Below are 12,864 nucleotides of genomic sequence, written 5' to 3' on the forward strand. Positions count from 1 at the left end.
ATCAGGGTCTACATGTTGGCGAGCACGCAGCCGCAATTGTTCCGAGAATTCAGAGCCGTAACAAAATCCTTAAATCCCTCGCTGGAAGTACTTGGGGAAAAGATAAAGAAACGCTCATGACTAGATACAAAGCAATTAGCCAGCCGATTACGTGCTACGCGTCACCCATATGGTCACCAAGCCTAAAAATTACCCACTCGAAGAAGCTACAGGCCTGCCAAAATACTGCTCTCAGAATCGCCACGGGCTGCCTTCTTATGTCCCCAGAACACCATCTGCATAATGAGGCGAGAATACTCCCCATCAGGGAGTGAAATGAGATGCTGACCAAACAGTTCCTGTTGAATACCCAGAAACCTGAGAATCTCAACAGACATCTGATTGATGAGCCAGCACCGCCTAGGGGCTTAAGGAGTCATCTCCGTAAGCATTTTGAGGAAATACGGCACCTGAGAACCCGCCCGTACCTATGAAGCGAAAAACACAAGCAGGACCTTGGTGAACTCTACAAACAGGCGTCGGATCTTTATGCCGGGAATTGCCCGGTGAATCCAGTACTCAAAGAAAAGTATCCAAAACTCGCGGAAGAGGAACGCATACTCCCCAGGGAAGCGCGTGTCACTCTTGCTGAACTTCGTTCTGGATACTGTAACAGGTTAAACTCTTACCTATCCAGAATCAACCCCGACATACAAAATGTATGCCCCGCTTGCAATGTGTCCCCACATGACACCAACCATCTCTTTAATTGTAATGTGGAACCAACGCCTCTAACACCCCTTTCCTTATGGTCCACCACTGTTGAAACAGCAAGTTTCCTTGAACTCCCGTTAGAGGATGTTGATGACAATTTGTGATCGGTCGCGGCTGTGAGGTGGGGCGAAGCACTGCTACAACAACAACTCAGCAACATATACCGCATGCATTAGAGTGGTCAGACACACTACAAGTGCTTTTGTGTGAAATTGTTATTAGGAAGCGAGTGTTTGTGAAAAACGTGTTTTCGGGGCCTTTAACGTTGATTACCTGAAGCCCGCGGCCCGGGCGGGTATGCATACATATGTATGTAACTTCATATTAAGTACTACCAACGCTACACTTTGTGATATATTTTGCTAATCAGACAATGATTATTGCCTGTTGGGTCTAGGGCCTAGTGTTATAAGAAATTTGCCACTATAATGATCTTACCAAATAATACAAATGCGAGTTCATATCACAGGATGATATTATAATTATTATCTATTTTTAGCACAATTCGGAACTTGGTCATACGGGCCGCAACACGGTTTTGCACGAATATCAAGGTGGAATTTGGAACGGTCTCCAGAACGGTTGCACAATGGAGATATGGAAGCAATTTTTTCGTTAATGGACAATGAATTCACACGATCTATGTGGAATTATCAGTAAGTATTAAAGACATAAGAATGAATAATAAATAATTCAAAAACTAAAAATCAGACATAATTATTATAGTAAATATTTGTAAAAATCCAGAAATAAAAATTTTATTTCACTAGATTTTTTTCAGCCTAACGAACTTATGGCTTTGCAATGAGAACAAAAAAAAACTGTTTATAATAATTATGACTGACAGGAAACTTTATGTATCATAAATAATTATTTTTATTATTAAAAGTTTTCATTATAAAAATTTCAAAATAATATTTAAAACTTTTTTTAAGTCTTAAAAAGTATTTATTGTGATGCATTACATTGATGCATTAAGTGCAATTTGTCCTATAAAAAGGATTATTATGTGACTTCTATGTATATACAACTGTAAATCTCGAATTATGTAAATCAACTAGGAGTATGTGTTAACATACATATTTATATACTTATATATATACATTATATACATACATTACATTAAGGCCATCCTCCCATACAACCTCCCTAAAAACTAGTTCGCCCCGCAAACACATCTTCGTTGCAACCGACAGCTGTATTTACGGGGCGAAGAAATTTCAAAGGCTATACGAGAAGAAGGCCCCATATTTGCTTAGGATCTAAGAGGCAAGTCTAAGGGGTGCAGTCTTTGCAGCCGTCGTGTTTCTTCGCTGTTGTCAAGCAAGTTTATGGCTTGTGGGTTTGGATGGTTGTGTAGTCTCGATATATAGTGTGCTGTATCTTTTTATTTCGCCTATAACCATTGCTGTTTTAGATCTTTATGTACATGAATATTTTTCATATACCAGGGAGCTTGCGCTATTAGTCTTAACGTTTTTGATTGGTATCTTTGGATCACACCAATGCTGGACTTACTTGCAGTGCCCCAGATTTGGAGGCCATACGACCAAACGGGTTTTAGCATTGTTTTATAAAGCAGAATTTTATTTTGAAGACTAAGTTGAGATTTTGGGCCAAGCAACCAGTACATCTTTCTTGTTTAAATTTTGAGCTGTAAACTCTTGGCTTTAATGTGTTCACGCCAAGTAAGTCTTTTATCTAAGTGCAAGCCCAAGTACTTGGCACTAGTTGATCGAGGAATTATCGTTTGATTAAGGCTGACTGTGGGGCACTCTTCTTCCCTCAGTGTGAATGTAACTTGAACTGATTTCGAAGCATTTACTGAAATGTTCCAATTTTTAAGCCAATATTGTAATTTGTTTAACTGCGTTTGTGCAATTTTGGCAGCTTCGATAGCAGAGTAAGAGGAAGATAGTATAGCTGTGTCATCGGCGTAAGTGGCAAATGTTAGATTAGTTTCCTCTTTTATTGGCATGTCTGCAGTGAAAATTGTGTAGAGTGTTGGACCCAGTACACTACCTTGCGGAACTCCAGCCTTTATCTCATAAATTTCTGAAACCGCATCTTGAATTTTAACATAGAAATGTCTGTAACTTATGTAGGATCTGAGAAAGAGATAGAGCGGGGTGGACAATATCTTTTTAGTTTTGTACAGCAGTCCTGAGTGCCAGACTCTGTCAAAGGCTTGCTGAATGTCTAGAAAGATACCACAACAATACTTTTTTTCTTCAAAGCTACTAAGAATAGTTTTAGCCACACGATGGCATTGTTCTGGCCGTGCATCTGTTTAAACCAAATTGATGATCTGGTAAAATCGATTGACGTTCCAACTCTGGCATTAATCTTCGAAGAAATATTCTTTCGAGTATTTTCGAGAAAATTGTCAGCAAACTTATTGGTCTGTACGAGGATGACTCGTTTTCAGGCTTATTTGGCTTTGGTATCATTATTATTTCAGCGCATTTCCACTGTGTGGGGAAATGGCTAAGCCTAAAGCTACAGTTAAAGATTAATACTAAGAACAGTATGCATTTTTTTGGAAGTTGTTTGATTGTCCATGCATCAATATTATCATGTCGTGGAGATTTTGAACATTTTATTCTTGAAATTTCTGCCTGAACTTCCGCGACTTTTAGGGAGGGTATGGGTGTATCCATAGGACACGGGCAGTCGATGAATGCTTCGACACTCTGACGGTGGCTGATACTGTTAAGATCAAATGGATGAAATGTGGCTTTAAGATGATTGCCAAAAGCTTGTGCTTTCCTTTCGTTTGATCTGCACCATAAATTGTTAACGTCTTTTACGGGGATCTGTCGCACAGGAGGTCGTTTTAAGTATTTAGTGGCCTTCCAGATGCTGTGCTCATCTTTTTTATTTGGGTCAACATTCCTGAGATATTCTCCAATAGCCTCATCTTTCAACTCAGCCAATTTGGATTTAAGCTCTTTGGTTGCTTTGTTAAGAGCTGTTTTGTCATTTGGGTTCCTAGTATTTTGCCAGATTCTACAAAGCCTTCTTTTATTTTTTACCAGCTCGGAGACTATATCTGAGTAGGGTAGCTTTTTTCTCGATGGTTGGAAGATTTTATTGGTATCATGAGATGAAGCTAAGAAAGCGGCTTTATGTATTTTGCTGGTAAAGTTCTCTACTGCATCATCTAAGTCTCTTTTTGAGTTTATTTCCATATTAAGGGTTATGTTCGATTCTAGCCAAGTTTTGAACAAGTTTATGTTAGATCCTTTATGTAAAATACGTTGCTTCCCACTACTGACGAAAGCAGGCATGTTGAAATTTATGATGAGAGCAGAGTGGTCTGAGCTGAGGTCATCAATGTTGTCTATCTCGAGAAGACTTGGGTCGATTCCAGAATACACCGCGAAGTCAATTATGTCAGGGTTTTTGTTAGGGTCTGTAGGCCAATAAGTGGGTCTGCCAGTGGACAGAACGTTGAAACTATTTTCGGTTATACTTTTGTATAGCTCGCGACCTTTGGGACTAGTAAGACGTGAACCCCACCACGGGTGTTTGGCGTTGAAATCATCACCAGCCGGAAATCTAGGGCCCTGTTTGTTGAAAAACGTGTTAAGTGTCTGCTTGCTTATGCTGAAACGAGGAGGTAGGTATAGTGCCGTTACGACGATCTCACCACTAATACTTCCGATTTCGATAGATGCTGCTTGAACAGAGGGCAGTGATACCGACTCGAGTACTTTATATTTTAGTGTGGACTTAATAATTATTGCAGCACCCCCGTGAGATTTGCCATCGGGATGATTACAGATAATGGTATCAAAACCATATATTTTGAAAGAGGATTTATTGGTAAAGTGCGTTTCAGAAATCATGAGTATATCTACGTTTTTAGTTACCATAAAATGTTCTACTTCTAATTTATGATTACTGAGTCCGTTGGCGTTCCAAATTGCTATCTTAAGGCTTTACTGCATAATTTAGATAGAAGGGCCGTCATCATTGTCATGAGCGCTGAGGTTAGCTCAATTTGCTTAGAGATCAAAATTCAAAATTTGTATGGCTAGTGTTGTAGGCTTTGTTGTCCTTTTGTGATATCTGCGTAGCTTATGTTGTTATTGGGAAGTGGTTGCTCAGCATTTGACATATACATGACATTAGATCTGCTGTTGACCGGCCTGACTGTATCTTGTTTACAAACAAGTTCCTAATAAACTCGACAACCCTTCTAGTTGGCGGTATGGTTTTGCAGGCAATGTACACATTTCGGTGGAGAATCATTGGCTTTTTCGCAAAGAACGGTAGGATGGTCTAGCCCACACTTCACACATCTAAATGGCTTTTTGCAATAGCGTTTGGTATGGCCAAACTCCTGACAACGATGACATTGTACTAAATCGTTAAACTATCGAGGCGGCTCAATTTTGACCACTACACTACATAACCGATTGATATCAAAAACACCTTTATTGTTTGCTAATGGTTCAAGGTCAGAAAAGAAGACTGAAATTGGCATTTTTGTTGTTTTGCTACGTGCGTTTATAATATTTCGTACAGCGTGGCCTTGTTGAGCTAAATCACGTATTATGTCTTCTTTAGGTGTAGAGAAATGAATGTTTTTAATTACTATTCTATAGGGTATGTCCTCTTTTAGCTGATAAGTGTGGAAAACAATGTTATTAGTGTCAAGATAAGCCACTAGTTTTCTGTAGGAATCACTATTTGTGGGCATCACTCTAGCTTGTCCATCTCTCCCAGACTTGTACGTAAAGTTTTCTCTGCCAATTAGCACTGAGAAGCTAGTGATCATTTTATTAATGTCTTTTACATTTGGTATGAAAATTGGGGGAGGTTTATGAGTGACACTCTCAGTTGTTGCTGGTTCTTGTTCATTACTATTGTTGTTAGCTTTGCTGACATCAGTTTGGGTGTTTGTGTCTAGCAAAGAAAAGCGGTTTGTCGTATTTGGTGAATTGTTTGGTCTTTGTTGTTTTTTTGATAGAACTGGAGATTCAATAATTTTGCGCTTAAATGCTTTATGCTGGTACATGCTTTGCCAGCCTCCGCTGTCATCGCACATACCGCCCGAATCAGCGTCTTCGTCACCCATAAGGTTGTTTTTGTTTTTTTTTTTTTTTTGTTTGTTTTTAGTTCACACGACTATTTGTTTACAAGAATGCAATTTTAAGTTAACTCGATTATTTGTTTGCACGAATGCAGAGTCAGGTAAAAACGCTCTGTGTATGACCGCACTCACTGAGTTTACGATAAGAACTGGACTGAAATTGCGCATGTATTCGGAGACGTTGAAAATCAGACTTTATTCCTATTTTGTGCGATTTCTTATCAATAACTTTTCGTGTGGCACTCACTCAGTGACTTTTTTAAACGCTTTTATTTAGCTTGACTCTGTGTAGCGAGCGGCTGAATTTTATAATTAAAATTTAAGTTAATTCCCTATAAACTACAAGCTTGGAATATAGTTCAGAACCCGATGACAATGCAATTATAAGAAAAAAAAAAACTCCGATAGGTGACGCATGGATCGAAATATTCAAAAAAATCGTAGTTGTGGTCTGATTTGGCTCATATTTGGAACACATATTACATACAGAAATAGAAACCGCTTTATGAAAAAAAAATCTCGCTAGGTGCGACAAGGATCTAGGTATTAAAAATACTCATATTTGTGGTCCGAATTGGTTCATATTTGATGATGATAATGAGTCACTAAATGAACTAAATATAATGAGAGTTAATAGGGCATTAAATAAAGACTAAAAACTTGAAAATATAATAATTAAAAAAATTTTTTAAGTTAGACGGTGTTATTGAAAACAATACTTACATTAAGTAATAATAATACTAAAAGCTAGAAAATAATTAGGTAGGTCCTAGGTACTAGTCATAGCACTCCTCATCAATCTAGGGCGTTGATCAGACAATTAAATAAAAGCGTTGGACGCGTCCAATTTCTATTTATAGTCATAAGTAAGACCAACTGAACCTTAATCAGGTTATGCTACGCCTCACATTTTTAGAAATTTCACGAGCACAACGCTTTTATTTAATTGTCTGATCAACGCGCAAGATTGATGAGAGTGTGATGACTAGTACCTAGGATCTACCTAATTATTTTCTAGCTTTTAGTATTATTATTAGTTAATGTAGGTATTATTTTTTTACATTATTTTATTTCTAATACGCCCGCGTCTATTGGTCTATTTGGTGTGATACTAAATCCAGCTGTGGTCTCTGGCCACCATACTTGGGAAACAACAGGTTTGCCCTGCTTGACTCCAGCCCAAACGCCAAAAAGAAAAACCATCATACAAACCTTTGACTGTAAATTATATCAAACTACCGCAAATAAATAAATTTACAGGGATTTCTTCATCCGTTCCATCAAAACCACTAGCAAAGTTTTCTTATTTTGCTGTTGATAAGACGTTCGACGCAATAAGTTAGGAAATTGTCCACTCTTGCTAGTTAAGTCCCTCGTTATTGCGCAGAAATTATTAGGTGTGAAGAAAATAAGTAATATATGTGAAGTGAAAGTGAGTTTCCAAGAATATCTTAATTGCTCAAAATGCACTATTTATGCACAATGCCTCAACGATGGTCCTGATGCAAGAATTGTGGGTAATATGAAAGAGCAGCTTTTGATCTCTACAAACTGCCAAAGAAGATCAACGATTCATGGCGCTCCGCCGGAGTAAGAACCTTTTTCGCAAACCCCATGAGATGCAAATCGTGTCAATTACTGCGCCATACAAAAGTAAGATGCAAAATAAACCCTCTTGTGTCTCATGCAACTTCCCTTCCCATGATATCGAAATGTGTTCATGCACTTTATGTGCTAATGTTAATTGTGGCGGCGATCATACATCATCGTGCTCAAAGTACATTCAATCAAAATAAATTTTAAGAATAAAAATGAGAAAATATGCTCAATGCGCAAAGCAGTACGTAAACATAAATCGCCAATACTCCTTTTATAAACACATCATTTGCATAAACATTAAAAACAACGGGCCAGAAAAAAATTCCTATGTTAATTACCAAAACAATTCTTCTAAGAATTCATCTCTTATCTCACCTTCTAACTTTGACATTAACACAAACACCACTTTATGAGTTACTCAAATTTCTTCCAACACAAATAATATTTCTAATAACAACGCTCAAATAAATTCCAATCCTCAACTACAAACTTTCTCCGCTCTCGATACAACTTTAAGCCACATAGTTCTAAGCATCATTATTAACTCAAGCTGTCCATTTACTAACACAGCTTCTCTCAACAAAAGCTATTCTCAACACTCACTCTTCACACTTCGCTTAATGATCTACAAACCAACTCACTTCCAAACGACCCAAACTCTCAACCTCAAAATTTAAATGTAATGGCAGTGCCGGACGACAAAAAGTTTTAAACTTTCTCCATCCCTCACTTGTTTTTTATTCACTATGTTAAAAATATTACACAACTATACTGACTTATTACCGCGTACGGACGTCTTTTTAATCGCTCTCTTATTTTCTCATGTTTTTATATTTTCTTTCGTTTTAAATTGCCAAAATGGATGAATTTTGCAGAAAGTGTAACAAAGAATTTTCCAGAACTGGTGACAATAGTCTACTTCCGTGTAATGGGTTTTGTAAGAGCATTTTCCACAGAGCCTGTAGTGAGGGCATCATTGACTATGAAGTAAAGCTAATCAAGTCTAACCCGCATTTGCTTTACTTGCGTGAGAAGTGTGTTAACACGCCGGACAAGCTCGCTAATATTTTGAATGCTATTCTCATGGCTCAACAACACGGTTTTAACCTAATTACAAGTGGTGTGACAAAAAAATTCGATGATTTAAAAAATCAGATAATGGACTCTTTGAAGCCATCCAACAACAACTTAAATGTCGCTGAGGCATATGGTCGTCCGAGTGCCAGAAGTAGTGCGCTATTTATTTCTGCTCTCCCCATAGCATCCAACAACAACGATATAATCCAAAGCAAGCTTATTGAAATTCCCGCTACCCCGCTTTGCACGGAGTTCTCTAATTCTCCTCTCGGTAATCTGACAGTTAATGCTTCGTCACCTGCATCTGCTGCTACTCTTACATCTAAACCTAAACCTGTTGCTATTACTCAGACGCACACATCAAAAATTCTCTCTACTAGTTCTACTACAAAGAAAAGTTCTTCGCCTGCATCTACATCTACATCTAAAAACTCCTCATCTTCTAAAGTCTCACATTCGTCTAAAACTACATCTAGATCTGGAACTACTTCTACATCTAAAACTGGATCTACTCCATCCTCATCTAAATCCACTAAAGCAGAAACTAACACACTTAAAACTAAATCAAATGTGCCCTCTGATAATGCCAATAAGTCTAATTCCCAAATGGTTGTCAACAATGTGACAAATACTAATGCAGTGTCGTGCTCTGCTGGCACTATATCGTATGCTGATGCTGCAGCTAGCGCAATTAACGCAAATGAGCCGTCTGTTGATGGTATGACAGACAACGAAAGAGTGCATCAAAAGAAATGACGCAAAAATCGCGTGTTTTTTTTTTTGTGATTTTCCGGTCAATTTATTTATAACATTTACTAATGCTTACTTAGGCTCTTTTGACCATTAGCGTTTGGTGCAAATAAAAACAAACTTATTTCACCATTCCAACCCGACGTTTCGCTAGTCTCTCTAGCTTTTTCAAGGGCGATCTGTGTATTTTAATAACAAAAAGCAATACATTAATATAAAAACAGAAAAGGCATAAGTGCGTAACATTTCAATATTAGTAACCACAGTATTACATACAAATAAATATCACAAAACAAGAGGCAAAAAACACTTTGAATAATATAACACGATTTATATAGAAAATTGGACTATATAAACAAACTTGTTAGAACTAAAATTATTTTCGGTACGATTCCATAGTGGTATCATTGTCATACTAAAACGAATTAATGTTAGAGACAGAGGGTGTAGGCAGCAGCAACGTCATCTGTATCTTCCTTTTTGTTTATTGTCTTGTCTCTTCTTTGCAATATTCGCAGGCTTTCTGATGTGTACCTGGCTTTTCCTTGTTTATTTTTGTCTATGATTCTTGTGTTTTGTAGATCAGCTGCATGCCCAGTTTGCGTTGTGTGTTGACATAATGCTGTGCTTTGTTTTTTCTTTCGTATATCTGCTTCATGTTCTGCGAGCCGAACTTCTAGTGGCCGTTTTGTTGTTCCTATGTATATTTTCTTGCATTCTTCATTTTCATTGCCTTCACATGTTATTTCATATATAACGTTGTTTTGTTGGAGCTTCTCAATAGGGCTTTTTGTTTTTGTGAATATCGTCGATAATGTATGATTGGTTTTTGTAGGCAAATGCAATTTTGTGTTTGTTGTTGGTTAGCGTTTTGCTGAAGTTCTCCGTAAGTTTAGGTATGTATGTTACGCTAAAGTATTGTTTCGTTTCTTTCTCTCTTTGTATTGTTGTTATATTTTGTTCGTTTTTTATTTCCATTATTTTGTGATCAACTAGACTTTTTATTAGAGTGCCCGGATAATTATTATTTTTAAGGATTTCGGTACTTTTCCTTAAGTTTTTATCCCAAAATTGTTCGTCGCTTATTGTTATAATTTTGCTTATAAGATTTTTCGCCGTGTTTATTTTATATTTTAGGGGTTGTGAAGAGAAAAAGTTTATTAGACGTCCAGAAGATAGGGGTTTTGCATACCAATCAAAAACGAGATTTCCATTACATTTGTGTATTTTGACGTCGAGGAAGGGAATGCTGCAGTCTTTTTCCATTTCATATGTAAATTGAATTTTGTTATGATAATTGTATAGGGCTTCTAAGATCTGTTCCACGTCATTTCTTTTAACTATCGCGAAGATATCGTCAACATATTTGACTAGAAATTTTATATTAATGTCAAGTTTTTCCTTAAGTGCCTTAAGTGTGTTGTCAAGTAGGTCGTCCATAATTATATCAGCTATTGTCGGGGAGATAGGGTTACCCATTGGCATGCCAAACGTTTGTGCATAAATTGTGTCATTGTATTTAAAATAATTGTTGTTTAACAAGCAGAATTTTAATATGTCATGGAATTTGATCTTTGGTATATATGTTGTGGATTTTATTTGGTCCCATTTTTGCATTATTATTCGGATGGCGAGATTGGTGGGGATATTAGTGAACAGAGACACGACATCAAATGACACTAGCACTTCTTCATCATCTACAATAATATTTTGGAGTCTTTCCACAGATCGCCCTTGAAAAAGCTAGAGAGACTAGCGAAACGTCGGGTTGGAATGGTGAAATAAGTTTGTTTTTATTTGCACCAAACGCTAATGGTCAAAAGAGCTTAAGTAAGCATTAGTCGCGTGTTGATGTTAGTGGTAAAAATGACAATGCTGAATTATACATATGTATTTGTGCGGTATAAATGGATTCATTTGTCTTCGTTTAAGCCGTTTGTCACTGAGGAGAGTATTGTTAAATACATCTCTGATCACTTTGGCATTGCTGCTTCTAATGCCGCTTGTTTTAAATTAGTAAAGAGAGATTTCGACATCAACTCTTTAGTGAGAGTCTCTTTTAAAGTTCGAGTAATTGAAAATGAATATAGCAAACTTTTCAATGCTTTTCTCTGGCCTAGTAATGTATACATTAATCCCTTCCGTTTTTTTCCAAAAGACGTAGACATTTCCGCGGAGTCGTAGATTTGTCTGATACCTTTCATAATGGTCTCAACGTCTATTGTCAGAATGTTAGCGGTCTTAATACTAAACTAGTTGATCTTTTTCTCCGAAGTCATGACCTCTGTTATGACGTTTTGGTTTTTACTGAGACGTCGTTGAAACCAACTGTGTTTAACTCTGAGATATTAGCAGACTCATATGAGATCTTTAGAAAAGACCGACAAAGCAGAGTTGGTGGAGGCGTGTTAATCGCCGTACATACCAGGTTCTCTGCCGAGGAAATGTATTTCGATGATTCTGCTGATGCTGAAATCCTCTGCGTGCGAGTTAAACTCTTATCTACTTATAAATATTTTGTAGCGTTTTACATTGCACCTCAGTCAGATATTTCTGTATACTTAAAACACTCTTCCATATTAAAGTTTATATTTGCTATGTCAAGGTCTGTTGATTCTGTCTTAGTGGCTGGCGACTTCAATCTGCCCTTTGTTTCGTGGAATTTTATTGACGGAATGCTAGTTCCAACTGCTTCTAATGTTGTATTCTACGAGTTTTAAATGACCTTGCAGACGCTAGTCTTTATCAATTTAACAGAATTCTTAATAAATTTGGCAAATATCTTGATTTAATATTTTCAGAAGACACATCGAATTGTTCTGTAACTAGTTTTGATCCATGTGTGTGTGTGAGGATGTTTATCATCCAGCACTTTCAATATACCTGGATTGTCTCAGTTTATCGGTTTGGAATGCTATTGATCCGAATGCGTCTTCTCGCCGGTTTCTGTTTAGGAAGGGCAATTGTTCTTTCCTAATCGATGAAGTCTCTAAAATAACGTGGCCTGAGTACGACGAAGATATCGAAACGAGCTTACATGAAATATTTCTCTTCAACACTTTCAGCTACTGCTTGGAGCTCTAGAGAACTTAATTATATAAAAAACAAAAAAACACGCTTCTTCAAGCGTTTCAAATTATCTGGTTCTAATAGTGACCATGCAGCATATTCCATTTTGTACCTCAAGTACAACAGGCCACAGATAAGATGATATAAGAATTATATGATGAAGATTAAGCATCGAATCTCTTCCAATCCAAAATCATTTTATTCCTTCTTCAACTCCAAAAGAAAAATTAAATGGTTTCCTTCTGTAATGAAGTGTAACGATCAGATTTCTAGTAATGACTCCGAGTTCGCTAATATATTTGCTGACTTTTTTAAATCTTATTATTCGACTATCCCTGACCCCCTCTGGTAGATTATCAATATATGTTACCTTCGCTTAACTTAGTAGTAATCCCATATATTCATACAAATGAGGTACTACGGCATCTGGAAAGTCTGAAAATTTCCCAATCCAGTGGACCTGATGAAATGCCATCTGTTTTGCTAAGAACTTGCGCTCAATTTCTTTGTCAACC

The 12,864-nt window shown here is 37.1% G+C and overlaps 1 protein-coding gene across 10 annotated transcripts in view; it reads left to right on the forward strand.

Moving 5' to 3' along the window:
* LOC137240104 (uncharacterized) overlaps positions 1-12,864 on the forward strand; it is a 1,657,600-nt gene that overhangs the window by 643,119 nt on the left and 1,001,617 nt on the right. For all 10 annotated transcript variants that reach the window (XM_067766027.1, XM_067766030.1, XM_067766026.1 and 7 more), the window contains one exon: positions 1,253-1,409. In XM_067766027.1, the coding sequence (XP_067622128.1) occupies positions 1,253-1,409 (157 nt within the window). The remainder of the gene's footprint in view (positions 1-1,252; positions 1,410-12,864) is intronic.

This window comes from Eurosta solidaginis, chromosome 2 (assembly GCF_040869045.1).
Source record: "Eurosta solidaginis isolate ZX-2024a chromosome 2, ASM4086904v1, whole genome shotgun sequence".
NCBI classification, from domain to species: domain Eukaryota; kingdom Metazoa; phylum Arthropoda; class Insecta; order Diptera; family Tephritidae; genus Eurosta; species Eurosta solidaginis.